Source organism: Amblyomma mixtum, chromosome 4 (assembly GCF_055824585.1).
Source record: "Amblyomma mixtum isolate Tamu chromosome 4, ASM5582458v1, whole genome shotgun sequence".
In the NCBI taxonomy this organism is placed as follows: domain Eukaryota; kingdom Metazoa; phylum Arthropoda; class Arachnida; order Ixodida; family Ixodidae; genus Amblyomma; species Amblyomma mixtum.
This window is the reverse complement of record NC_143015.1, coordinates 69433125-69460012: the sequence shown is the minus strand read 5'-3', so window position 1 is coordinate 69460012 and position 26888 is coordinate 69433125. Positions and strand designations below refer to the sequence as shown.

Here is a 26888-nt window from a genome sequence, read left to right as displayed (position 1 = left end):
TACCCACGCCCTTCGTGATAGTTTGATAAAGTGCTACATTCGTTGTATCATGAAGAGAATGAAGTGTTCGCTAAGCGAAGTGTCCTTTCGGCAACGACGCCGAAGAACAGCAGAGGCTGTTCACGACGAACTAGAAAACTGTTTGGCAGTTGTCAGTCTTGATAATGGTCATGGCAGCAGATTGTGCGCAACAGGAGCAGAACAGTATCAAGATGCCTTTTCATCGCATAATGTTATTTTATCCTCTATCAGCGCCAGCCGAGGACGCAGTTGAAAGCCGCAGTTCTCACTTGTCGGATTTTAGCTCCGCTAGCAGCATCTCTGACATAGAAAGTGCAACGTAAGAGTTGTCGCGGATTTCTGACATAGAGGAGTTGGTGGTTTATGAAGATAGGATGACAGTTGAGTCTGGTGCCGCCACTCAATGTCTAGAGCACGACTTGCGCGTGTGGGCAATTAATAGCCTGCTTCTCACCTGCATTCCCTGCATAAAGTGCTGAAGCCATACATACCATCCAGAGTTACCCACGGATGCTAGAAAATTACTAAAGACGCAGAGGCATACTGACCCAGCAGTGATCACCGATGGTCATTACCACTACTTTGGAATTTTTCGTTCACTGGAAGAACATGTGCATGTTCTGTGTTTGCCTTTATAGTCTCTTTGACCTAATATAGTTCTTTTTTCTTTTACAAGCAGAATGTACTGCTTACTGAACGTACATGTGTCATTCTATGTACAGAACATACGAGTTTTTTCTTACTATTTGTTTGATGTCCTATTCCGCCGCCGTCAATGCTGCACTGTAAGAGGAAGCCAGGACCTCTCAAGCTGTCTATACAGCTTTTTCCCTGGCTGTCCTCGCAACACCTAGTTGCGGAAATAAACCTTCAAACCTTCAAACCTTCCTTAACGTCTGCACTTTGTGCGAGGGCATTACACCAGTTCTCATGCATTCTACTGGAAGATAGCATAAATCCAGCGGCATTTTAAGCAAGGAACCAGAATTTATTATTTCACTCGAAACACGCTGCTGCATCATGCCAGTAGTTTTGTCTTTTCCCTCTCATTCCCAATCAGATCTATACTCTTATAACCAGCATTTATGGGACTGTGCAGCGATTTGCGCCAAGGGTAAGAAAAGTGAAATATTCATTGGTATTCAATCATCCTTCATCATCATCAGCCAGACTATACCCACTGCAGCGCGACAGCCTCTCCCACATTCCCCAAATTAGCCCTTTCCTGTGCTAGCTGCATCCACTTGACCCCTGGACCCATCATCAGTTTGTGATCTAGCTTATGTAGCCCAGGAAGAATCGGCTGTCAGCAACTTTGCCTTTAAAATTGTGCACAGCAGTGAGGCTGAAAAAGACTATAGGCTGGGCCTGCCCTCTTCGCTCGGTTTACTTTGTCGGCCACCTGCCATGGCACAATTGAGGGAAGACAAAGGGAGCGATGTGCAACCACCTCCAGTCGTGCCTTCATCTACAAACGCCCTTGTGGTTTTAAGCAATTGAATGGCCGTCCCCATGGCTGACACGAGTAGGTCCGCTTGTAAGGCAGGATTCAAGCGAGACAGCAGCACTGGCCATTGCTGTGAGGTGCGGGAATGGGAATTTTTGTTTGTATATTATTTGCTTGCTTTTGAGGAATTTTAGGTGGCATGAATAGTCGATGTCTTTTATGTAATGAATGCATTTTTTAGCCACTTTCAGAAGAATTTGTTGCTCAGGCAGTTAAAATACGCTCGCGGTGCCAGGGAAGGGCGTTTTTTTTCACTATTTTGGTTTGAGCCAAGTGTCTGGACATAAGTTCTTTGTACAGAGCTGTCCAATGTCTGTGTTTATTGAGGAGTGTAAAAGATTTGTTATTAGACGTGGCCCACCAAGATGCTTATATTAGGAAATTTTGGTTCTTTCTTTTTTTTTGCAGGGATGCAGCTTCGCTTGTGACATCATGAATTAGAAGAGACCATCATCGTGAGCAGCTGGAGGCTACGAGAAGACAAGCATATTTTAGACGTGCTAAATTGTTCATGCAAATGTTGACAGTACTTCAAATTTGTAATTTTCCAGTGCAACGGTGCATGACCAAAGAAGGGAAGAAGGATGCTTGAAGAAAACATTGCAGCAACAGGGACAAGAGAGAAGATGAGACAGGTGCTGACTGGCAACTGAAGGTTTATTGAAAAGGAACGCATAAAGTATACTCTCTTCACAACCAATAGTGCGCATGAGCTGCGCGAACAACACCGATAACCTGTCAACTTCAGTCATGGTGGTCAAGATTCAACAGTTCACAGTCATGAACAAGGACGGACGGTCGTTCATGACTGTGAACTGTTGAATCTTGACCACCATGACTGAAGTTGATTGCTTATCAGTGTTGTTCGTGCAGCTCATGCGCACTCTTGGTTGTAAAGTGAGTATATTTATGTGTTCCTTTTCAATAAACCTTCAGTTGCCAGTCAGCACCTGTATCATCTTTTCTCTTGTCCCTGTTGCTGCGATGTTTTCTTCAAGTATGTACCAACTTGCCGTTTTACTGAAGTTTGGAAGAAAGATAAAACACAGCGCTCACTGACAACTGGTTATTTAATGGCGCAGACACTGCTTAAATGCCCTCAGACCAGCGCAGGAGGAAAAAAAAACTTATCACATCTTCATAACAACTATGAAAGAAACATCATTTCTGCGTTATATGATACAATTGAAGTATTGCTCGCACATTGTGAACCAGCTTTTTTAATATGATGAGTCTCTGTCGCTTCACAAGTGGTTTGTGGAGCGCGTCTGCTAAGGATCTTCATACTTGAAAATCTCTGTACAATCACTGCAGTGTTTGACAATTTTCAAACCTGTCCTCATTCTTTAGATCTCTTGCATGCAGATGGCATTTACGGGCCTCTAGCATTTTGCCTCCATCGAAATGCAACCACCGCGGCCAGAATAGAACCAGTGTCTTAACAGGCCAGCAGCCGAGCACCATAACTACTGAACCACTGCGGCGGCTCCTGTATCTGTGTGTGTGTGTGTTCCTTAGGGCTGGAAAACTATTAACCTAAATCAGTGATGTTAACCAGCCCAACAACTAACTCTGTTGTTCATAATACCTCTGCTCCTTGTTTCTGAATGGCCAACTAGGTTGCATGGCTACTTTGTTTATTTGTTGCAATTTTGTGCACAAAATGACTGTCTTATATTTTGGAAATACAAAGTCCAGGTGGTGCATGTTTTCAAGGTGTGCTATTGTTGTGTAAATAGTTTACTCAAGTGTTTTGTATTTATAACATGCCAGTTGAGAGGTGTGTGCGCATTTTCATGCTATGTTAATGTGCCTAGTAACTGTTTAAAACATTAGCTCTGGTTCTTGTTCCTGAGTAGCTCAAATGTGTGTTTTTTAGAGTTGTTGCAAGTTTCTTTATAAAGTAATAAATCATATCTGTGAAAATGTAAGGCCGCGTGTTGCATTTTTCAAGCTATGCCAATGTGTTTGTGTAAATGTTGAGTGTATTATAAGTCTGCTTCCTTTTTCTAAATTATATTTCTGTCTAAATAAATCAGTCTAATTGTCAGAATAACCATGTCATGGGATCTTGTTGCATCTAAACTATAGGAGCACTGGTAGAGAGCTGATGAATGTTACATTTAAGGATTTATTTAGAGTGAGCGGTCTGGAAAGTATGGAAAAACAATGTGTTGTGTAGTGCAGTCTTGTATGTGTATTCTATAGCAAGCACCGCATTACTGTGTAGCAAGGAGTAATGCTCAATTGCTCATTCTTGTGACCTTAAGCTGCTGTAACCATTCTGGTATGACGATGCCATTATACACAGTTTAGCATTTCAAGAGATCACTTTATTGAGTAGCAGCCATTGGTAGCTGAAATATTTCAGTAATTTGGAATGCTGTCTGAAAGTTTCTGAAACATTATGACAGCGTTGCAGCAATATTACAGTAACATTGTCGTGAGAATGTTGCATGTGTGCAAATAAAAAGTTGGATCAACATTAAGAACATGTTGTAGCAATGTTGCATTAATATTGTCTCCAGAAGTTGCTTTAACATTGACTGAAAGTTGATGTAACATTGGAGCAATATTGTCTCAACGTTGTCTTATCGTGTATGTTGCGTTAACGTGGCAAAAAGAGGACGCTAGCCAAGTTAAGGCAATGTTAGAAGCTAACGTTGTGGCCACACCGAGGCATCAAAGCGTGCTACTAGGGCAATTGCAGCTGTGAAAAAAGTAATATGCTACAGTTTAAAAATTATTAACTTATTTTTCGTGCCACAGCAAGCCTGCTACTAAGTACAAAAAAGAGACGATACAAAATATGTGACAGTTTCGCACATCCGCACGAGGCTAGGTTCAGCCATGGCGGCAATGGTAGAGCGCACGGCGTGTGTGATTTCTCATCGTGTTCCGTGGGAACGTTGTGTTTGAAGAACCTCGACACAGAATTAATTATTCCCTTATTATTGCTGGCGAGATTGTTCAACCGTTCTTTCCTTGATGGAGCTGAAGGAAGACAGTTTGCTTGCTTTTACTACTCGGCGAAGTGGACCCATCAATACGAATTAGGACTACAAGTCGTTTTCACCGGCTGGAATCGTGACCTTTCTTGGTGCGTACTCAGTCTCAGTTTACTCATTGAAGTGTATTTTATGCTATTTTTGCGTTCGTAATGAAAAAATTCTAACGCATTTATCGGCACGTTATATTTTTACGCTCACTCGTTTGGCTGTTTTGCCAAGCTCGCTGTGTATTGAAACAAAGGCTGGTGATGTATGCAAGTGGCCTCTACTACCGAAATGTGGGCATGCGTTCGGATGGTGTGCCGAAGTGCGTGTGCAAGCACACTCCGCTCAGCACGACTGCCTTTTAGTGCTGCAAGGGCAACCTTTGACGCTTCATAGACTTGCGTCGGTAAAAGTGGCGTAAATTACTGGGTTTGTTTGTTGTGGTTTCTGTGCCATTGTCTTGTTACCTGTAAAAGTGAACAATTATGCTTTCTTTTGCAGCAACCCTGGCTTATTGGGCTCGGCAGAAGAGTATTGATGCCACCGCAGCTGTAAACCTGACGATTATGCTCAACAAGAAGATTCAGTGAAAGCGCCGAGCGCAATAAAATACTGACGCACTAGGAAGTCATCTGCAGTGTTTTGGGCTCCCGTGATGGCCATGTACTCGCTTACTCAACTGTATTTGAGCTAGCTGGAGTGCTTGGACGTCCCGACGACTCCATAGGGAAGTCTGTGACTGGGATGCAGTAGGTCTCCGTTCCATCTGGAATTGTAACAGGTGTCAGCTGCATCTCGTATTGCAGCTGGTTCCAGTCGCAACTGGTTTAAGGAACAAATTTCCAGTTGCAACAACTGGAAATGTGTCCCTTAAAACAGTAGGACTGGAACCAGTTAGAACTTTTCACCTGGGTATTGATCTATGTATAGTCATATTCTCTTTATATAGACGTCTAGATTACGTATACTGGGCGTACTTACATGTTCACAAATATCTGATAAATGTAGAGCGTGATGTCTGCAGTACGTACCTACAACGTGAACTGGACCCCAATTTTCATGTTGTAGGTACGTAGATTTTTCATAAACGGTACTAAAATGGATGTCTAATGGAGGTGTCTAATGTCCAGCGTAAATATCTCGCTGATGTCTATGGTACGTTTTATGGTTTACTGGGCCGGTACGGGCGGGCCCTGATATCGGCGTGCAAAAAAACCGTATTCAAAACGAACCGACCTGTAGGCAGTGCTGGCAAAACAACCTGGTAAGTATTTTCCTGTTGACTAGCCCTGTCACCGCGGCCTGACACGGCCGCTGAAGCCGCTCCATCGGAGCCCTGCATCCTGCGTCCGTTCACTGGCGTGGCCGGAAGCAGAAATCACTATACTAACGAGGAGAGATGGAAGAGGGGAGCCACCGGTGTTGGCCATGGAAGAGAATTCTACTGCCAGTAAATGTGCCGGCATGGAGAGAAAAAAAAGTAAAGCTCCCCGTCGGGGAATCGAACCCCGGTCTCCCGCGTGACAAGCGGGGATACTGGCCACTATACTAACGAGTTTTTTTTTTCTTTATTGCATGAATGAATGCATAACTAAAATATCGTAGTTGTCATACCCCTTGGCAGACAACCGTGTCTAATGGACTTTCATTAACACAAGTTGGTCCATCAGACTCAATACATCATCAGCGTAATCTTGTTGCTTCAAGACTTCTCTTAATTTATACACATGTTCCACAAAATAATCACATACCGATCGTGCATCCAAGTCACAGTGTCGAACAGCCATTCTACTCCTCCAAATGCTGTGAAGGCCCAATAACATAATCTGGTCGTATTGTGCAACATCACTTTCAGTAGTCAAGTACCGAATTCCGCGCGGTGTCAATGGCAAGTCCTTTTTTAGGGTTCTTTGCAAAACATCCCAGTAGAACACCGCATCCCAGCAATCCAGGAACACATGTTCTACCGTCTCCGGTTTTCTACACAGGAGACAGTTCGAGCCCCAAGGAACAAAAAGGCCCTTTTCCTCTAGCCATGTTTTTACTGGAAGGGTTCCGGTGTGCAGTTTGAAAAAGAAAGTTTTGACGCCAGGTGCAACAGTCATCTTTTTAACTCGCCTGAGAACGTCTTTCCCAGGGCCTTCACAGTATAAGGTTCTGTACAGTGGCGCTGGAAACAACTGTTCAATGAGATCCTTGTATAATCGCTTCGGCGTTACATTCGCTAAATACTCTAGAGAGAACCGCACTTTCAAAAACCTGAACGACCAGACAACCTCTCGCAGGAAGCGAGACACTGTGTACCGCCGAGCACTGCAAGAAGAGACAATGAATTCTGGAAGTGCACTGGATAACATGGTTTGTATGAATGTTCTCAGAAAGGCGTCATTTTGGTCACGCAGGAAACAAAACCTTAAAACAACCTGCCGCACATAGAGATGCATCAGAGACAGTCCCCCGACCTTTACTTTCCGGAAGAGATTATCTCTGCGAATGCGTTCCCAATTAGACGCCCAAATGAAAACCGCAAAAACCCGATGAAACCTTTGGATATTGGTTCGTGCACAATATAATACTTGAAGTAAATACATGATCTTTGCCACAAGAAAGGTGTTACATACAGTTGCACGCGCGAAAATAGAAAGATTACGGCCCATCCATCCTTTGGTCCGGTCCCGCATTTCTTCCGCTTTTTCATTCCAGTAATTGGTATTTTCCCCATATCTGTCCAGCGGGACTCCCAAATAAACCCCGGGAGTTGTAGCCCATCGAACCCCGCAGAACGATTCTGGTTCTAAGTCCCATTGTCCATGCCAGACTGCGAGGCATTTATCTAGATTAACAGCACTACCAGTTTGCCTGCAAAACCTTTCGGTTACTTGTAACGCTTCTACAATACTTTTGCGATCTTCACAAAAGAGGGCAACATCATCTGCATATGCCAGTATTCGCACCTCACACGCTCCCAACCTAAAACCTCGGATGTGCTCGCTCGCAGTTATCATCCTACAAAAAGGCTCCAAATAAATTGCAAAAAGTAGAGGGGACAGTGGACATCCTTGTCGAACAGAAGCCCTCACATCAATTCTTTCAGATAATATTTTGTTTACCATAAGTCGTGTTGAGCAACATGCATAAGCCATTTTTACCCCATTGAGAACAACCGAACCAATACCAATATGTTCCAACAAACAATAGAGTATTTCATGAGACACCCGATCAAATGCTTTTTCAAAGTCAATTTGAACCATAGCCACTTTCTTATTTAAAGCATCGCAGCACTCGAGCACGCTGCGTGCTACATGAATATTTTTAAATATGCTTCTTGTTTTTATGCCACACGTTTGGTGAGGCCCTACAATATCCTTTATGACGTATTGCAATCGCTTAGCTAACACTTTCATCAGGATTTTATAATCAACGTTTGTTAACGTGATCGGTCTATAGCTTGTTACTTTTACCAGCTTGGCAGGGTCATCTGTCTTAGGAATTAAGATTGTATGAGCATTGCTAAACGAAGGTGGCAGCCTACCGACCTCAAAACACTCTTTGAAAAGCTTATGTAGCATAGCAGCAATGTCATATTTAAAGCTCTTATAAAAGGCAGCAGTCAAACCGTCAGGTCCCGGCGACTTTCCGGCATTCAATTCCTCAATCGCTGTCTCTATTTCCTTAATACTTATTTCGCTCTCTAGTTCTTCAGTTATCTCATTTCCTAATATTGGCATAAGTGGCAAAAAGTTTTCCCGAAACCCTTCTTCACTTGGTGCTTTGCATGAAAACAGCTCACGGTACTGTTCCACGAATGCACTCGAAATTTCACTTTGTTCACTGAGGGTTCGTCCTTTGTATTCGATAACTGATATCTCGTTTGACCGCGCGTATCGCTTTTCATCTGTGAGCGCGCGTTTTGTAGGCATTTCACCAGTAAGCCATTTTTCCGTGCGTGCTCTTATCGCTGCTCCTCTGTACTTCTGAGCATCTAAAGCTTCTAGCCTAACTTTGACGCCTTTTATATCATGCATGAACATGCCCGGCGTTTTTTCCTCTTCGTGCCCTAAATTCGCCAAAAGCTCACGCAAATGCTTTTCTTCTTTTTTTTCCTCATATTTTCTTATGGTTGAACGCTCAATGGCATGCATTTTCAACTCCTGCTTAAAGCATTCCCAAGATTCAATACGTCCTCTTTTACTATTATTAAACATATCCATGCTTTCCTTAACTTTTCTTAAAAATATGTCGTCTTCTATAAGCCTTGAGTTTAGTTTCCACATATCCCAGTTCATTTTTGCTTTACGCTGCTTCCTTCCTCCCAAAGTTACCGTAACTAGGCAGTGGTCACTAAATGACACTTGCTTCACTTCATACTGCTCACAGGAAGGTGAAAACTCCGGCGACACATATATTCTGTCCAGTCGTGCGTGGCTACTACCTTGAAAATGCGTAAAATGCACGTGATTCTGACTCTTCGCCAGACCTATTACATCCTCCAAGCTGCACTCGTTGAGGACACTCTTCAAGAAATCAACACTCGGGTCTTTTACATCCTTTACATTTGAACGATCTTTAGGGTCCAAAACGCAATTGAAGTCTCCCAATAGTATGAGCACTCGACTGCAATCAAGGAACGAGGCTAACTGTTCAAAAAAACCGCGCCGTTCCTTTTGTATCGTGGGAGCATACAGGACAACAACCCTCACCGATGGATGAGACAGTCGCTTCCATTAAGCGACCTCGTGACTACGAAAAGGCACCGGCTACGGAACGAGAACTGCGTCGGCTAGAAAGGCATTGGAGAGGGGAGGGAGCCAAGAAAGGCAAGTTAGCCTTGTCGCGGTCCTCGTCGCTAACTCGCGACGAGGGGCCGAAGCAGTGAGCCTTAGTCACTGTTGTTTGTTTGCTGTGTGCACGCTATGGCTTATTTGAAGAAACCGCTAAAAGTTGGCACTCTGAACGTACGAGGGCTTGCCTCGAAGCGTAAGCAAGTGCAGTTGAACCGACTGTTCGGGGAGTTAGATCTAGATATCGCGGCTATTCAAGAAACAAAAGTTGAGGATGAGCAGCAAACAGATAACATGGTGCTTGGTTTTCGTTCGCATTTCAATGTTTGTGTAAGCCATGCGGCTGGTTTGTCGGCGGGATGCTGTCTTTTCCTGAGGAAAAACATAGGCATAGTAGAAGAACAAATAATAACTTGTGCAAGGGGGCGGTTTATCGTGTGTGACTTCACATATGAAACATTCGCCACTATACTAACGAGGAGAGATGGAAGAGAGGAGCCACCGGTGTTGGCCATGGAAGAGAATTCTACTGCCAGTAAATGTGCCGGCATGGAGAGAAAAAAAAGTAAAGCTCCCCGTCGGGGAATCGAACCCCGGTCTCCCGCGTGACAGGCGGGGATACTGGCCACTATACTATTTTTTTTTTCTTTATTTCCTGGCTTTGGAAAACAACACTGCACAAAAAAGAACAGACAAATCACAAACGCAATAATACAAGACAATGAACACACTGAAAGTCATACTCAGCCAGCATCAGGCTGGCTTCGTCACATTAAAACTCCCGCAAGGACAACAAAGGCTCTACCCTTGAGAGCCAGTCGGGAGGTTCCGCAGCCGCTTTTTGTGTAGCGACAAACCAGTCCATACACTCTCGGAAATAAATTCGGGCAGGGCGTGCTTCCCTGTCACAGTGATAGCCTGCCATTCTTGAGCGCCATATACAGTGGAGACCCAGGAGCATAATTAAATCAAATGGAACCCCGTCGTCATTATCAATGCTTAAATATCGAATGCCATGCGAATCTAGGGGGAAATCTTTCTTCATAGTCCGTTGCAAAACATCCCAAAAATAAACCCCTTCCCAACAATGTAAAAAAACATGGTCTACTGTTTCCGGCTGCTTACAGATTAAACAATGTGAACCCCAAGGTAAAAATAAATCCTTTTCCTCAAAAAATTTCTTTACTGGCAACGTTCCGGTGTGTAATTTAAAGAAAAAGGTCTTAGCTCCTGGCGGCACCTGCATTTTCTTTACCCTCTTTAAGACGTCCGAGCCTGGGCCTCCACTGTATAAGACTCTATACAAAGGTTGTGGTAAAACAGTGTCACATAAATCGTGGTACAGCTTTTTCCGTTTTACACAGGACAAATATTCATTAGAAAAACGCACTGAAAGAAATCTAAGACTTGCGACGACCTCTCTGTAATAGCCGAAAATACCACACGTAACTTCTTCGGTGGAGACAACAAACTCCGGCAGTAGGCGCCGCAGCCTAACTTGGCAGACAGTGCGCAGGAAAGGGTCAGAAACGTCGCGGAAAAACAAAAACCGATTGACCACTTGCCGCAAAAAGAGGTGTCCAAGTCCCAAGCCGCCGTCTTTTACCCGACGGAACAAATTTGTTCTGCTGCAGCGTTCCCATTCTGCAGCCCAAACAAAGACAGCGAAAATCCTGTGGAGCTTCTGTATGTTTACACGCGAACAATGCAAAACTTGCATAACAAACCAAAGTTTACTGATAAAAAAAAGGTTACATACAGTAGCCCTGGCGAAAATCGATAAGTTGGCACCTTTCCACTTCTCCGCTTTCTCCCTTAGCGCTTTCGTCTGCTCTTGCCAATATTGCTCACTTTGGCGGTAACCATCAAGCTCGACACCTAAGTACTTGGTTGGGGTTTTCGCCCACGTCACATTTGCAAAGTGGTCAGGCTGCGATGGCCACCGTCCATGCCAGAACCCAAGGCACTTGGCCCAGTTCACCCCGCTTCCGGTAACCTGAGAGAACTCACGGACACATTTGACCGCCTCGGTTATACTCTCATGGTCAACCGTACAAAGTGCAACATCGTCCGCGTACGCCAGCAGCTTCACCTCGGCTGCTTGTAACTTAAACCCTTTTACGTTATCATTGTTCAATATTTTAATACACAATGTCTCAATATATATACAAAACAAAAGAGGGCTGAGAGGGCAGCCCTGTCGCACCGAACGCTGCACGCTAATGGGGGCCCCCAGACTCTTATTTACGATCAATCTCGTCGTGCAGTTTCGGTACGCCAGAGCCACGCCCTTGCGGATAACTGACCCAACATTCGCATGGTCCAAAATAGAAAACAAAATTTCGTGATCGACACAGTCAAAAGCTTTCTCAAGGTCGACCTGGAGAATGGCCACCCGACCATTCGAGTCATCACAACACTCAAGCACACTTCGCATCTTATGAATATTGGACATTATTGACCTCCCTTTTATCCCGCACGTCTGGTGTGGCCCAACTATATCCTTAATCACCGTCTGCAACCTCCGAGCCAAAACCTTCATAAAAATTTTATATTCAACGTTCGTAAGTGCTATGGGTCTGTAGGCTGTAACCAGTCGCAATTTATCTATTTGATCCGTTTTAGGAATGAGCACCGTATGGGATGACCCATATGACGGAGGCAGTGCATTTACTGTGTAGGCTGCGTTAAATATCACGTTCAAAATAGGGGCAATTTCGTGCTTGAATTCTTTGTAAAAACGCGCGCTGAGCCCATCTGGTCCCGGCGATTTACCGGGGTTTAAACTGGCGATTGCATGTTCCACTTCGGCTTCACTGATAGCCATTTCTAATCTCTCTTTTACGTCATCACCGAGACGCGGCATCGCCGCCAGAAACTTATCTTTAAACGTGATAGTGTCTACCACGTGGGAAGCGAAGAGCGCTTGGTAATGCTCGTTGAAAGCTGCTTTTATGTGGTCGTTGTCCGCCGACAAGACACCGCCCCATTCTATTTTGTCGATGTGGTTTCTTTCAGCGTTTGCCTTTTCCAACCCTAGCGCTCGTTTTGATGGCGTCTCCCCTGCAGCTATGTCTTCTGCCCTTGCCCTTACTAACGCTCCCCGATACCGTTCTTCTTCCATCAATTCTAGTTTTTGCTTTGTTTTCCTTACATCTTCAGTCCATTTCCCCGGCGCTAGAGATTCCTGTTGAAGCAGCCTATGGAGCAGCTTCTTTAACTCTGTCTCTTTCTGTTTTTCTTGAAACCGTATACAGGAAGCCCTCTCTATTGCTTTCATTTTTATAGTTTCTTTACACAGCTCCCACTGTTGCCATATGTGCATATTTTTACCGGGGCCTATTTTTGCAATTTCGTCTTTTACTATGCTGGTATACAGTTCGTCCTGCAAGAGTTTATTATTGAATTTCCACATTTCCCACGAAAAAGAATTCCCTCTCTTTACCATCCCAAAACAACATGTAACTAAACAATGGTCTGAAAAAGATACTGGCACAACATCGTAACTATGACATTCAGGTAAGACATCGACGGATGCATAAATGCGGTCCAGCCGTGCATGGCTAGAACCCTGAAAGTGTGTGAGCTTTACTGCACGCGATCCCTCAAGACACTCTGCCACATCTTCCATGTTCCATTTCTCAACCATTAGCGATAACACTTGTGTGCTGGCATCTCTAAAGGGTCGAGGGCTTGTCTTATCACGCGCACTAAGAACACAATTAAAATCGCCCAGGACGATCAGCTGTCTGTCACTACGAAGGCGCTCTTCGATGCTATAAAAAAACTGCGCCCTTTCTTCTGCTTCATTAGGCGCGTACAGACAAATAATCCGCCACTCGACGTTATTCAATCGAAAGTCAAGGAAAACACACCGGCCCGACATACAAGAGAAATGAGCTTGCACTTCTAGCCCCGGCAACTTCTTTAGAAAAAGAACACAGCCAGCCGATGTGCCTACAGCGTGGCTGACTACAGCAAAAAACGAGGACGTGAAACGTTGCACCATGCTCCCGGTCTCTTCTTCGCCGTCTACTTTCGTCTCCTGCACAGCCAGTACATCTATGCCGTGCTCCGTTAAAAGCCGAAAGAGCTGGCCTTGCTTTCTCTTTCCTGCCAGACCTCTAACATTCAGGGAGGCGACTTTCAGCGGAGATGCAGGAGCCATTTCTACATAAGAAGAAGAGACCGAAAGCGTGGTGCTTACCTCTCGCGTCCAGCACATGGCTAGACGCCACCGCCGCCATCGCCGCCGGCGTCATCCTGAGCGTGCACCTGCCCCAGCTCGGGAGGCGCCTTGTCACCGGCGCGCTTCTCGCTCGCAAGGTTAGGGCGCGGCCGAAAACTGGCCCGCCTTGCTTGAGGCGTCTTTGCTGGTGGTTCCTCTACGCTGGGCGCCGCCTCCTTGTCGCCGTCGGGGCTGGTGTCTCCATGGGGACGCTTCCCAGGCGTAGCCACAGTGGTCGCACGGCCACCGGTGTTCTGCCGATGACCCTCGGTAGGCTCCTTCGCTACAAAGTCCATGGGCACTGGTAGGCTTTTTGCATCCCCCGAAGTCGCCTCCTTTGACTGAGGCGAGTCTCCCGTTAGTGGCTGGAGTCCTGGTGCACTGGCAAGGGGGGCGTCGCCGCTTGAAGTCGCCGACGTGTCCAGCGACACAGGGAGGTTGCCCAACTCGTCGGTACCCCTCGCTGCGTCCTCAGCCTCCGCGACATCCATCAGCTCCGCGCTGTCTCCTTTACCTCCGAGCCCGGTCGCAGACGCGTAGGTACGGACGCAGTCCTCGTCCGCGTGTCCGTAGCGCCTGCACTTGGAGCACCTGGGAACCTTGCAGTCGCGACGAACGTGACCCGCGCCGTGGCAACGCAGGCACTGCATCGGCCGCCCGGGCACCACCACGAGAGCTAACTCGCCGGCGACTCGAACCTGGTGGGGCAGGTCGTCCACCTTCATACCTGGCTTCAACTTGAGCAGCACTGTTCTCGTGGTGGATCCCTTCTCTTTCATTCCTTGAACGCGCCAACGCTCCCGCGTCACCTCGGTCACGTTTCCGAACGCCGCGAAAGCAGTCCGGATGTCGTCATCGGCGACGCCGTGCAGCATCCAATGCAGGCGCAGCTTTACCTGCTGATCCTCCGGGTCGAAAACAATGCACCGGCGTCCCTTTACCTCAAGCTCCTTCAAGGCGGCTAATTTCTTCGCGGCTTCTGGGCTGCTGAAGGTTACCGCCCACACGTGGTTTACCTGGTACGCCCCCAACGCCACGACGTCGGGGAGCGCACCAGTGTTGGCGAGGGCGTCCCTGAAGTCTTCGACCCTGTAAGGTCTCACACGCACATCTCCGTGCAAAAAAACTGTGTTTAGAACAACACGTCCGGTGGGCAGGGTAGGCAAAAAGATCTCATACTCCTTGTCTTCGGCGCTGAACCTGTTTCCGCGGCCATCGATGGCCGCCGTCGCCGCTCCGTGGGAGCTCATGATCCTGCGTCCGTACACGCCAGTGGCCGGAAGTAGAATGACTGGCCACTATACTAAAGAGGAGAGATGGAAGAGGGGAGCCACCGGTGTTGGCCATGGAAGAGAATTCTACTGCCAGTAAATGTGCCGGCATGGAGAGAAAAAAAAGTAAAGCTCCCCGTCGGGGAATCGAACCCCGGTCTCCCGCGTGACAGGCGGGGATACTGGCCACTATACTAACGAGGAGAGATGGAAGAGAGGAGCCACCGGTGTTGGCCATGGAAGAGAATTCTACTGCCAGTAAATGTGCCGGCATGGAGAGAAAAGAAAGTAAAGCTCCCCGTCGGGGAATCGAACCCCGGTCTCCCGCGTGACAGGCGGGGATACTGGCCACTACACTAACGAGGAGAGATGGAAGAGGGGAGCCACCGGTTTTTTTTTTTTCTTTATTGCCGGCTTGGCGAAAAACAAGATCACTGTACATGAAATGTTAAAATACGTCCTCCGACATTTGGTGGAGCGTTCATTAAAAGTGTTTCAAATTTGCAAGTTCATCCATGATACCAATCCATTCTGGGGGGTCATTTTGGGCCTTGAGTGCATCTCTGACATATAAAATGCTCTCAATAAAGTACTGTCTCGCAGGGCGAGTATCAATGTCTGCATTCCGGACTGCCATACGCACTTTCCACAGACTGTGCAGGCCCAGCAGCATGACCATATCTAGGGGTATACTACCAAGATCTCGGACAGGTAGAAACCGGATGCCGCGAGGTGACAACGGGAGGTCTTTTTTTAAGGTTCTTTGAAGGATGTCCCACAAGAATACGGCATCCCAACACTCGAGGAAGATGTGTTCTGTTGTCTCTGGCTTTCTGCACAATAGACAGTTTGTAGACCACGGAACAAAGATTCCCTTTGCTTCAAGCCAGGGTTTTACCGCCAGTGTATTGCTGTGGAGCTGGAAGAAGAATGTTTTGGCTGAAGAGCGAATTGGCATCTTTTTAACTCTTTTTAGGACGTCTCCTCCTGGGCCTGCACTGTATATGGTACGATACAAAGGCACGGGCATCATTAAATCACATATATCTTTGTACAATTGCTTCTTAGAAACAGTACACAAAAATTCTAAAGAAAAACGAGCTTTCAACATCTGGAAAGCAGCAACCACCTCAAACAGGAAACCGCGGACACACGTGCTTCGTACGTCACTCGTCGACACAACGAAATTTGGAAGGAGTTCATGTAGCCTAACTTGTATGACGCTTCTTAAGAAAGGATCACTTTGGTCCCGCAGAAACATAAATCTGGAGACGACCTGCCTCAAAAACAAATGGGCTAGCCCCACACCTCCCTCTCTCACCGACCGGAACAAATTGGTCCGACTCGTTCGCTCCCATGTAGAGCCCCACACAAAAACGGCGAGAACTCTGTGCAGTTTCTGAACATTTACACGCTTCATGCACATAACTTGAAGCACATACCAGATTTTCGCCACTATAAACAAATTGCATACTGTGGCCCGAGCAAACACTGACAGCTCACGTCCTCCCCAGTTTAGTGTTCTCTCTCGCGCTTTGTCAGTTTCGCAGTTCCAATATTCAGTAGCGTCCTTGTAATGCTCAAGGGGTACCCCTAAATAGTTTCCCAGTGATTCAGTCCATTGCATGTTTTGGAATGATAAAGGTTTGGACTCCCAGCTCCCGTGCCAAAAACCCAAGCATTTACCCCAATTCACAGTGCTCCCTGACATTCTACAAAATTTGTTTACAATGCTCCCTGTTTCGTTGATGCTGTCTCTGTCTGTGCAAAACACTGCTATATCATCAGCGTAAGCTAAGAGTTTAACTTCAGTCGCCATTAGACGGAAACCCCTCACTTGTTCATTATGAATAACCTTCAAACAAAACGGTTCTAAGTATATCGCAAACAACAGAGGAGACAGTGGGCATCCTTGCCTCACGGATGTCAGCACCTGAAAGGGTGTTGTGACGCACTTGTTGACAATAAGGCTCGTGAAACTCTCGGCATATGCCATCTTAACGCCTTCCATTATCACTGAACCTACATTAACGTGTTCTAATATGCTGAAGAGAATTTCGTGTACGACGCGATCAAAGGCCTTTTGCAAATCGATCTGCATCATGGCGACACGTTCCCCCCAAGCATCACAACACTCTATGACGCTTCTGGCCACATGTATGTTTGTAAAAATTGATCTTCCTTTAATTCCGCATGTCTGGTGGGGCCCAACTATTTCTTTCATCACCCTCTGGAGTCTTCTCGCCAAAGCCTTCGTGAAAATTTTATAATCGATGTTTGTCAGGCTGATGGGGCGATACGATGTCACTGAAAGCTGTTTCACGGGATCGTCAGTTTTAGGAATAAGCACAACGTGCGTTCTCCGAAAAGACAGGGGCAGTCGCTTTTCGTCATAAGCCTGCTTCAGTACTCTGTGCAGTGCAGCTGCTAGTTCATCCTTGAAAGACTTATAAAACACCGCGCCTATGCCGTCTGGTCCAGGCGTTTTGCCAGGGCAGAGTTCACCAATTGCTGTCCTTATCTCTTCCACCGTGATTGGCTCTTCTAGCGCAGACATCACATCCTGATCTAACTTCGGCATGAGGCTTAGAAATTCGTGTTCAAATCCGTCGTCTACACTTCTCTTCCGACCGAGTAAATCACGATAGTAATCTACAAAAGCTTGCCGGATTAAATCGGGGTCGGTGGTCACAGAATCCCCGTGCCTTATCTGTTTGATTTCATTCTTTGCTGCGTATCTCTTTTCGTCTGATAGGGATCGCTTCGTTGGTGCCTCTCCTAAAAGCAGTCTGTCGGCACGTGCCCGCACAACGGCTCCCATGTACTTTTCTTGGGCGATAACTTCTAATTTATTTTTGAGTTCTTTGATTTCATCCGTATACCTGCCCGGATGTGCACTTTCCAAACTCAGGGCAAACTTTAGGTCGCACTGCAAATCTTTTTCTTTTTTCCTTTGACTGTGCCTTAGGAGGCTACTTCTTTCAATGGCTTTCATCTTAATTTGTTCTTTAAACTGTTCCCACATCTCGATTGATCTTTCTGGCCGAGCTTCTAGTAGAAACTGAATACTTTGCTTTACTTGGTTTAGAAAAACTTCGTCTTGTAGCAGTTTAGCATTCAATTTCCATAACTCCCAGTTGAACAGCGACTTCGTTTGCTTTAATCCTATTGTGGCGATTACTATACTGTGATCGCTGAAAGATACATGTTTCACTTCATAGCGCGTGCACACTGGCAAAAAATCAGTGGAAACATACAGTCTATCGAGTCTCGCATGGCTTGTTCGCTGGAAGTGCGTGAACTCTGGTATATCACCACTGGATAAAGCGTATCCAATGTCCTCCAAGTCATTTTCAAGCATCAGTTCGCTCAATAAATGCGCACTCTTGTCTCGAACAGCTTGACTACCAACTCTGTCTTCGGCTGTGCATACGCAGTTGAAGTCTCCAAGAAAAATAACGTATCTGTCACATTTCAGGTAAGGCCCTACGTTTGCAAAGAACAATCTACGTTCTTCCTCCCTATTTGGCGCATAAACGCAGATACTTCGCCACTCAACGTTTGACAAAGAAAAATCACAGACAATAAATCTACCATTTTCACACACAGTCAATGCTTCAAATTGGACAGCCAAGGATTTGCGAACAAATAACGCACAGCCTCCCGAAGACCCAACAGCATGGCACACACACACGTCGTATCTTTCTCTAAAAGGCTCGACCATGCGGTTCGTCTGCTCTTCACTTTCAACCTTGGTCTCTTGCACTGCAATTAAATCTAGGTTGTTTTCTAAAAAAGCACGTCTCACTTGATACTGCTTACGCCTCGCAGACAGCCCTCGCACGTTCAAAGTGGCTACATGCAGTGCTGTGATGGTATTTGCTGCCATTTTCGCTACGAGTGAAACGAGCCGCATGGTCTTACCTTGAGCTCTTCGGCAAATAGAGACGTCCCATGTGCCGCAACACCGCTCCAATGGTCTAGTGGTTGGCGCCTCGGCAACTGCTTAGGTGTCTCGGCCCCTTCACCGACGCCACAGGCACCTCTTAGTTCCACGCTGGTAACGAAAACACTTTCCCCCGTCATGACGGGGGCGTTGTTCCCGCAGGTCTCCGTTCCGGTGGGATGGTTGGCTTTGGCTTGAAGCTTGGGCGCCGAGTTAGGACCGTCTTTGCGGGCGGTTCCTCATTCTCGGTGTTCTCTGAACTGCCTGTCAAGTTGTGGTCGTCCTCACGAGTACGCTTCGCCGCACCGATGCTGCACACATCCTCACTCGCGTCCATGGGGGCTGTGTCTTCCTTGGCAACGGCCTCCAAACCATCGCCCAAAGAATTCTCTCGTGCGCTAGAGTCCGGTGCCGGAGCATGCTCATGCTGCACGGTGGGTGGGGCCTGAACGCTGTTCTCGCGGTCTTCAGGCACGTGCTCAGAAGGAAGAGGCGTGCTGGCCGCCGCATCCGCTTCTTTGAGACCCCGTTGGGCCCCTGACGCCTCTTCGGCCTCTACTTCGTCCATTAAATGTTCTACAAAACCATCACCTTTGCCAGACTCCGCCGCACTTGCGTACGTTTTCACACACTGCCCCTCGTTATGTCCGAAGCGGCGGCATAGGCTACAGCGCGGAACTTTGCAATCCCATCGAATGTGCCCATTCGACTTGCACCGCAAGCAGAGCGGCGGCCTTCCCGGCACAACAATAAGTGCGGGCTCACCTGAAATTCTCAGCTGGTGTGGAATGTCGTCAGTCTTGACTCCGGCTTTCAGTTTCAAGGTGACGGTACGCGTTGTGGTTCCTTTGTCCACCACACCTTGAGCCCGCCACCTTTCCTTCGTCACGTTCGTCACCTTTCCGTACGGGGACAGGGCCTCGTGCACATCCTCGTCCGCGACGCCGTACAGCACCCAGTGAATCTTTATCCGCAGGTCTTGGTTATTCGGATCCACGAGGATACCCGGGCCGTTTTTCACTTTAACATCTCTGGCAGTCAAAAGCTTCTTCGTCGCGTCGGCGCTCTTCATTGTGACAGCCCACACATGATTCATCTGGTACGCCCCCAAAGCCAGCACTTCGGGGAGCAAACCTAGACGAACCAGCGCATCCCGGAAATCTTCGACACGGTAAGGCCTGTTCTTCGGATCAGCGTGCATAAAGATGGTATTCAAAACAATTTTTCCTGTTGGTAGCGTTGGCAAGATGACCTGGTAATCTTCATCCGACGAAGCAAGAAACCTGTTTCCGCGGCCAGCAGCGGCCGCTGACACCGCTCCTTCGGAGCTCATGATAGCACGTCCGTCACGCTCGGTGGCCGGAAATGGAATCGAGGGGAGCCACCGGTGTTGGCCATGGAAGAGAATTCTACTGCCAGTAAATGTGCCGGCATGGAGAGAAAAAAAAAGTAAAGCTCCCCGTCGGGGAATCGAACCCCGGTCTCCCGCGTGACAGGCGGGGATACTGGCCACTATACTAACGAGGAGAGATGGAAGAGGGGAGCCACCGGTGTTGGCCATGGAAGAGAATTCTACTGCCAGTAAATGTGCCGGCATGGAGAGAAAAAAAAGTAAAGCTCCCCGTCGGGGAATCGAACCCCGGTCTCCCGCGTGACAGGCGGGGATACTGGCCACTATACTAACGAGGAGAGATGGAAGAGGGGAGCCACCGGTGTTGGCCATGGAAGAGAATTCTACTGCCAGTAAATGTGCCGGCATGGAGAGAAAAAAAAGTAAAGCTCCCCGTCGGGGAATCGAACCCCGGTCTCCCGCGTGACAGGCGGGGATACTGGCCACTATACTAACGAGGAGAGATGGAAGAGGGGAGCCACCGGTGTTGGCCATGGAAGAGAATTCTACTGCCAGTAAATGTGCCGGCATGGAGAGAAAAAAAAGTAAAGCTCCCCGTCGGGGAATCGAACCCCGGTCTCCCGCGTGACAGGCGGGGATACTGGCCGCTATACTAACGAGTTTTTTTTTTTTTTTCTTTTTTCTTTATTGCCGATTCTGACGTACAAATCAAGAGGTTACAAGAAATAAAACATGGCGGCCACACTTCGGCCGACACGACTTTAAAATTTTTTGAGCGACATTAATCCATCTAGTACAGTTATCCATTGTGGTGGATCAGGCAGTGCGTTGTACACATTTCTTAAGCGCACAACGCTCTCAATGAAATGTTCGCGAACCGGGCGAACAACCAAGTCCGCGTGTTCAAACTGCATTCGTGTTTTCCACACCGCGTGGAGGCCCAGGACCATAATGAGGTCATAAGGTATTTCCTCTGAGGGATTCACAGGCAAGAAACGTATGCCGTACGGATCGAGGGGTAACTGTTTTTTTAAAGTTCTTTGGAGTACATCCCAATGAAAGATCGGGTCCCAGCAGTCTAGAAATACGTGTTCTATTGTTTCGGGTTTCTTGCATAAAAAGCAGTCAGTGTTCCAGGGAATGAAGAGTCCTTTATCGTGAAGCCAGGTCTTAACTGGGAGGGTGTTTGTATGTAACTTGAAAAAGAACGATTTGGCGGAGGGTAGTATAGGCATTTTCTTCACTCTTTTTAGGACGTCCTGTCCTGGGCCACCGCGATGTGGAGAACGGTACAAAGGTACAGGGAGCATGACATCTACAAGGTCTCTGTAGAGTTTTTTTCTTTGTAACGGTTGACAGGTACTGCTGGGAAAACCGTACATTCAACAGCCTATACGATAAAACAACTTCATGCAGGTATCCAGTCACCCTTCCGCACATATTTTGCACAGACGAGACTACGAATCCAGGCAGAAGTCTATACAGTCTTACTTGTATAACTGTGCGCAGGAAGATATCATTCTGATCCCGTAAAAAAACAAAGCGTGCCACAATTTGTCGCAGAAACAAGTGAGCCAGGCCAAGACCTCCTTTCTTTACAGGCAAAAACAAATTCGTTCGACTGGACCGCTCCCAAGTCGAGGCCCAAATAAAAATAGCAAAAACCCGGTGCATTTTTTGAATGCTCATCCTCGCCGCACACAACACATTCATGACGTACCAGATTTTTGATATCAAAAAAAGGTTGCAGACAGTGGCTCTAGAAAACATCGACAGTTGCTTGCCTTGCCACCCGTTCGCCTTTTCTTTAGCCATCAAGGCTTGATCCCTCCAGTACGGTTCAGGGTCGCGATAATTTCCGAGAGGCACACCAAGGTACTGCGTTGGCACCATTGACCAGGTGAGCCGACAAAAGGCTTCTGGTGTGTCCACCCAATCGCCATGCCAGAAGCCATGACTTTTATCCCAGTTTATCTGGGCTCCAGTCGCATCACAAAACTTTTCGACGACATTAGTTGCCTCTCTAATGCTATCTTTGCTGGCGCAGAACACCGCGATGTCATCCGCGTACGCCAGAATTTTGACTTCGGCAGCCTGTAGTCTGTAACCTGTTATGCGCGCATTATGTTCCATCGCCAGACAGAGTGGCTCAAGATAAGCGGCAAACAGCAGTGGTGAAAGGGGGCATCCCTGCCTCACCGACGAGAGCACGCACAAGCTATCAGTGAGCTCACCGTTAACAATAATACGCGTTGTACATTTTTTGTACGCCATCGTGACGCCTTCCGTAATCACACTGCCCACATTTGTGTGTTCAAGTATGCAGAGCAATGCCTCGTGCGAGACACGGTCGAAGGCTTTTGCCAGGTCAAGCTGCATCATCGCGACGTGATCGCCCAGCACGTCGCAACACTCGAGCACGCTTCGAGCCACGTGCACATTCGTCGCGATAGTGCGGCCTTTAATGCCACAAGTCTGGTGTGGTCCAACCAACTTCTTAATAACACCTTGCAGTCGCTTTGCTAGAACTTTGGTGAATATTTTATAGTCGACGTTAGCAAGAGTTATTGGGCGATATGAGCCTGGCAACAAACGTTTCTGAGCATCATCACTCTTCGGGATTAGCACGATATGCGAGGTTGTGAAGGACAAGGGTAGTCTTTTCTGGTCATACGCTTCGCTAACAACGTGATAAAGAACTTGGGCAACCTCAGACCGGAAGGTTTTATAGAAAATGGCCCCTAAGCCATCCGGCCCAGGTGCTTTCCCGACTGCCAGCTCATTTATTGCGCATTCTATCTCACTTGGTGTGATTGGTTGTTCTAACTGTGTCCTTACTTCTTCGTCAAGCTTTGGCATCAACGGAAGGAATTCTTTTTGGAAACAATCTTTAAGGTCCCGTGGATGGCTTAGAATTTCTTTAAAGTGCTCGGCAATCGCATGCTTAATTTCATTTCTGTTAGACGTGACGTTTTCACCTATAGCTAGTTGGCGGATTTCTTTTTGACATGCGTATCTTTTTTCATCTGAGAGAGCCCGCTTGGTTGGCATTTCTCCCGCCCACAGCTTCTCGGACCTTGATCTCACTACTGCCGCCTTGTACTTCTCCGAATCTATCCGTTCAAGTTCAGTTTTCACTTCCTTTATTCCTCTAACACACAGACCAGGTTCGACATTCTCCATACTAACAAAAAACTGCAGTTGCTGGCGAAGCTTTGTCTCTGCTTCTTTCTGATTGCGTCGAATGACACTACTTCTTTCAATAGCCATTGTTTTTACTTTCTGCTTAAAATCTTCCCAACGAATGGCGTAACTTTCTGGCTCGCTTGCAGTCAAATTTTTCAGTTCTTTCGTTACAGCGTCGACAAAAGCTTCGTCATCCAACAGCTGCGCATTCATTTTCCACAAGTCCCAGCTAAAGATTCGTTTCCTCTGCGTCTTTCCAAAGGCGGCCGTTACCAAGCAGTGGTCGCTGTATGCGATGGGTTTCACTTCGTACTCGCTACACATTGGTATCAATTCGGCAGAGACATATAATCTGTCTAACCTTGCATGGCTGTCTTGCTGGAAGTGTGTAAACTGCGGACGAGTACCGCTGGCGAAAACGCTACCAATGTCTTCAAGGTCATATTCGTGCACAAGTGTATTAAGAAATTCTGCACTCTTGTCACGAACACGCGAATGTTTTGCGCGGTCATCAACATTGCAAACACAGTTAAAATCGCCTAGCAGTATTATCACTTTCTGACAGTTTAGGTACGCCTCAAGCCTTTCAAAGAATGCCCGCCGTTCCATGTCAATATTCGGCGCGTATACACAGATGACGCGACACTCCAATTCGCCAAAGACGATATCAGCGATTAAGAGGCGTCCACTGTCATATGAAAATACTGACTGCACGCAGATTCCAAAGTTGTTGCGTATGAATATGGCGCAACCACCTGATCCACCAATCGCGTGAGAAATACACACATCGAAATGAGCACGAAAATTGGACACCATTCGGTCGGTGAGCTCCTGGCTCTCAATTTTTGTCTCTTGGATTCCCACTATATGTAAGTCATTATCTAAGAGAAGGCGACTAAGCTGACATTGTCGTCGTCTTGCTCCAAGGCCCCGTACGTTTAACGTCGCTACCCGTAGCGCTCTTTCGATATTAACCGCCATGGTTACACGGTAGAATGGTGCCCATTACAATAGCCCAAGGGTCTGTGGTCATGATACTGTGGCGATAAGCGCGTCGAAGGCCAGGAAAAAAAAAAGAAACTCTAACCAACAAAAAAGGACAGTCCAAGTAAACTTGGCACCTCTTTCCAAGCCCGAACACGAAAAACGAACCGCTCATGATGAGAGCCATGGCGTTTACGGAAACCCCTCCCAACCCACCTTAGCTGGACAAACTAAATTTACGGGGGCGGTTTACCCGCCTGCCGCGAATCGACCGGAATGTTCGGTCGCGGCTTCAAGGTAGACCTCCGCATACCTGGGGCTTTGGTGGGTGGCTCGTCTCCGCCCCCGCCGTCCTCCTTCGTCCCAACGCTAAGGGTCTTGTCGTGTGGTCGTTTCCCCGCCAGCAGGCTGGCTGAAGCGCTAAGGATGTCCATAACCTCGGGTTCTGAGGTGCTGGGAGCCGCTTCATAATCAACTGAGGTTTTCAGCTCGGCGCTCACAGCTGTCGAAGAATCCTGCGAAGGCGGTTGATGCTGCTCTGCAGTAACCGCTTCGGTTCCGGGTTGCTCCTGCTGCGGCAGTGGAATCACCGTATTTTCGGCTACCTCCGTTCTTGCACTTGCCACCGATGCTGCTGCATCCTCCATGTCCGCCTCGTCCATGAGCAGGTTTGAGGCGTCGTCGGTGGTTGTCAGTCCTGTTACGCTGGCATACGTCCGCTCGCACTGGCTGCTCTCATGACCGAAGCGTCGGCACGCACTGCACTTGGGGATGCGGCAGTCGCGACGAATGTGGCCCGTGCCACGGCACCGAAGGCAGAGCGGAGCCCTACCTGGCACGACCACGAGGGCCAACTCTCCGGCGACGCTCACCTGGTGCGGCAGGTCGTCCAACTTTACGCCCGGCTTCAACTTCAAGGTGACCAGTCTGGTAGTTGAGCCCTTATCTGCTAGGCCATGCACCCGCCACCGCTCTCGGCCGACGTCTGTGACCTTCCCGTACGGCTCGAAGGCAAACCGTACGTCGTCGTCGGGCACGCTGTGTAGCAACCAATGCACTTTCATGCGAACGTCCTGGTTGGCAGGATCAATTACGATACAGCGGCACTTTTTCACCAGCAGCTCACCCATGCCGACAATCTTTTTCACCGCATCTTCGTCCTTGAAAGTCACCGCCCACACATGGCTCATGCGGTAGGCTCCGAGGGCAATCACTTCCGGCAGGAGCGATAACTCGGCGAGCGCATCGCGAAAATCTTCTGCCCGATACGGGCGGGCCCTAACATCACAGTGTAGAAAAACGGTGTTCAAAACAAAACGCCCTGTTGGCAAACTAGGCAAAACAACTTGGTACTCATTGTCTGAAGCAATATTCCTGTTACCGCGGCCCTGCTGGGCCGCTGAAGCCGCTCCTACGGAGCCCATGACACACACGTCCGTCACGCTCGGTGGCCGGAAATGGAATCCGCTATACTAACGAGGAGAGATGGAAGAGGGGAGCCACCGGTGTTGGCCATGGAAGAGAATTCTACTGCCAGTAAATGTGCCGGCATGGAGAGAAAAAAAAGTAAAGCTGCCCGTCGGGGAATCGAACCCCGGTCTCCCGCGTGACAGGCGGGGATACTGGCCACTATACTAACGAGGAGAGATGGAAGAGGGGAGCCACCGGTGTTGGCCATGGAAGAGAATTCTACTGCCAGTAAATGTGCCGGCATGGAGAGAAAAGAAAGTAAAGCTCCCCGTCGGGGAATCGAACCCCGGTCTCCCGCGTGACAGGCGGGGATACTGGCCACTACACTAACGAGGAGAGATGGAAGAGGGGAGCCACCGGTGTTGGCCATGGAAGAGAATTCTACTGCCAGTAAATGTGCCGGCATGGAGAGAAAAAAAAGTAAAGCTCCCCGTCGGGGAATCGAACCCCGGTCTCCCGCGTGACAGGCGGGGATACTGGCCACTATACTAACGAGGAGAGATGGAAGAGGGGAGCCACCGGTGTTGGCCATGGAAGAGAATTCTACTGCCAGTAAATGTGCCGGCATGGAGAGAAAAAAAAAGTAAAGCTCCCCGTCGGGGAATCGAACCCCGGTCTCCCGCGTGACAGGCGGGGATACTGGCCGCTATACTAACGTGGAGAGATGGAAGAGGGGAGCCACCGGTGTTGGCCATGGAAGAGAATTCTACTGCCAGTAAATGTGCCGGCATGGAGAGAAAAAAAAGTAAAGCTGCCCGTCGGGGAATCGAACCCCGGTCTCCCGCGTGACAGGCGGGGATACTGGCCACTATACTAACGAGGAGAGATGGAAGAGGGGAGCCACCGGTGTTGGCCATGGAAGAGAATTCTACTGCCAGTAAATGTGCCGGCATGGAGAGAAAAGAAAGTAAAGCTCCCCGTCGGGGAATCGAACCCCGGTCTCCCGCGTGACAGGCGGGGATACTGGCCACTACACTAACGAGGAGAGATGGAAGAGGGGAGCCACCGGTGTTGGCCATGGAAGAGAATTCTACTGCCAGTAAATGTGCCGGCATGGAGAGAAAAAAAAGTAAAGCTCCCCGTCGGGGAATCGAACCCCGGTCTCCCGCGTGACAGGCGGGGATACTGGCCACTATACTAACGAGGA

General features: G+C 48.0%; 4 protein-coding genes and 6 non-coding genes across 10 annotated transcripts; all 10 read right to left on the bottom strand.

Moving 5' to 3' along the window:
* Nucleotides 1-13532: 13532 nt before the first annotated feature.
* LOC149346839 (uncharacterized) lies at nucleotides 13533-14783 on the bottom strand. The gene has a single exon (XM_089541436.1). It carries the CDS (start codon nucleotides 14781-14783, stop codon nucleotides 13533-13535), a length of 1251 nt encoding a protein of 416 aa, XP_089397562.1.
* Nucleotides 14784-14936: 153 nt separating this feature from the next.
* Nucleotides 14937-15008, bottom strand: TRNAD-GUC (transfer RNA aspartic acid (anticodon GUC)). The gene has a single exon. It is a non-coding gene; the product is annotated as a tRNA-Asp (tRNA).
* Nucleotides 15009-15207: 199 nt separating this feature from the next.
* On the bottom strand, nucleotides 15208-16710 carry LOC149346837 (uncharacterized). The gene has a single exon (XM_089585458.1). The coding sequence runs from the start codon at nucleotides 16621-16623 to the stop codon at nucleotides 15289-15291; it is 1335 nt and encodes a 444-aa protein (XP_089441584.1). The 5' UTR covers nucleotides 16624-16710; the 3' UTR covers nucleotides 15208-15288.
* A 2176-nt stretch (nucleotides 16711-18886) lies between these two features.
* Nucleotides 18887-20083, bottom strand: LOC149346836 (uncharacterized). The gene has a single exon (XM_089541435.1). It carries the CDS (start codon nucleotides 20081-20083, stop codon nucleotides 18887-18889), a length of 1197 nt encoding a protein of 398 aa, XP_089397561.1.
* A 122-nt stretch (nucleotides 20084-20205) lies between these two features.
* Nucleotides 20206-20277, bottom strand: TRNAD-GUC (transfer RNA aspartic acid (anticodon GUC)). The gene has a single exon. It is a non-coding gene; the product is annotated as a tRNA-Asp (tRNA).
* A 90-nt stretch (nucleotides 20278-20367) lies between these two features.
* Nucleotides 20368-20439, bottom strand: TRNAD-GUC (transfer RNA aspartic acid (anticodon GUC)). Its single transcript has one exon. It is a non-coding gene; the product is annotated as a tRNA-Asp (tRNA).
* Nucleotides 20440-20529: 90 nt separating this feature from the next.
* On the bottom strand, nucleotides 20530-20601 carry TRNAD-GUC (transfer RNA aspartic acid (anticodon GUC)). Its single transcript has one exon. It is a non-coding gene; the product is annotated as a tRNA-Asp (tRNA).
* Nucleotides 20602-24507: 3906 nt separating this feature from the next.
* LOC149346832 (uncharacterized) lies at nucleotides 24508-25718 on the bottom strand. The gene has a single exon (XM_089585457.1). The coding sequence runs from the start codon at nucleotides 25693-25695 to the stop codon at nucleotides 24508-24510; it is 1188 nt and encodes a 395-aa protein (XP_089441583.1). The 5' UTR covers nucleotides 25696-25718.
* A 449-nt stretch (nucleotides 25719-26167) lies between these two features.
* On the bottom strand, nucleotides 26168-26239 carry TRNAD-GUC (transfer RNA aspartic acid (anticodon GUC)). The gene has a single exon. It is a non-coding gene; the product is annotated as a tRNA-Asp (tRNA).
* A 577-nt stretch (nucleotides 26240-26816) lies between these two features.
* TRNAD-GUC (transfer RNA aspartic acid (anticodon GUC)) lies at nucleotides 26817-26888 on the bottom strand. The gene has a single exon. It is a non-coding gene; the product is annotated as a tRNA-Asp (tRNA).

Coding starts and splice junctions, on each gene's coding strand:
- LOC149346836 (XM_089541435.1), bottom strand. CDS start 20,083: ATGAGCTCCGAAGGAGCGGTGTCAGCGGCCGCTGCTGGCCGCGGAAAC.
- LOC149346832 (XM_089585457.1), bottom strand. CDS start 25,695: ATGGGCTCCGTAGGAGCGGCTTCAGCGGCCCAGCAGGGCCGCGGTAAC.
- LOC149346837 (XM_089585458.1), bottom strand. CDS start 16,623: ATGGCGACTGAAGTTAAACTCTTAGCTTACGCTGATGATATAGCAGTG.
- LOC149346839 (XM_089541436.1), bottom strand. CDS start 14,783: ATGAGCTCCCACGGAGCGGCGACGGCGGCCATCGATGGCCGCGGAAAC.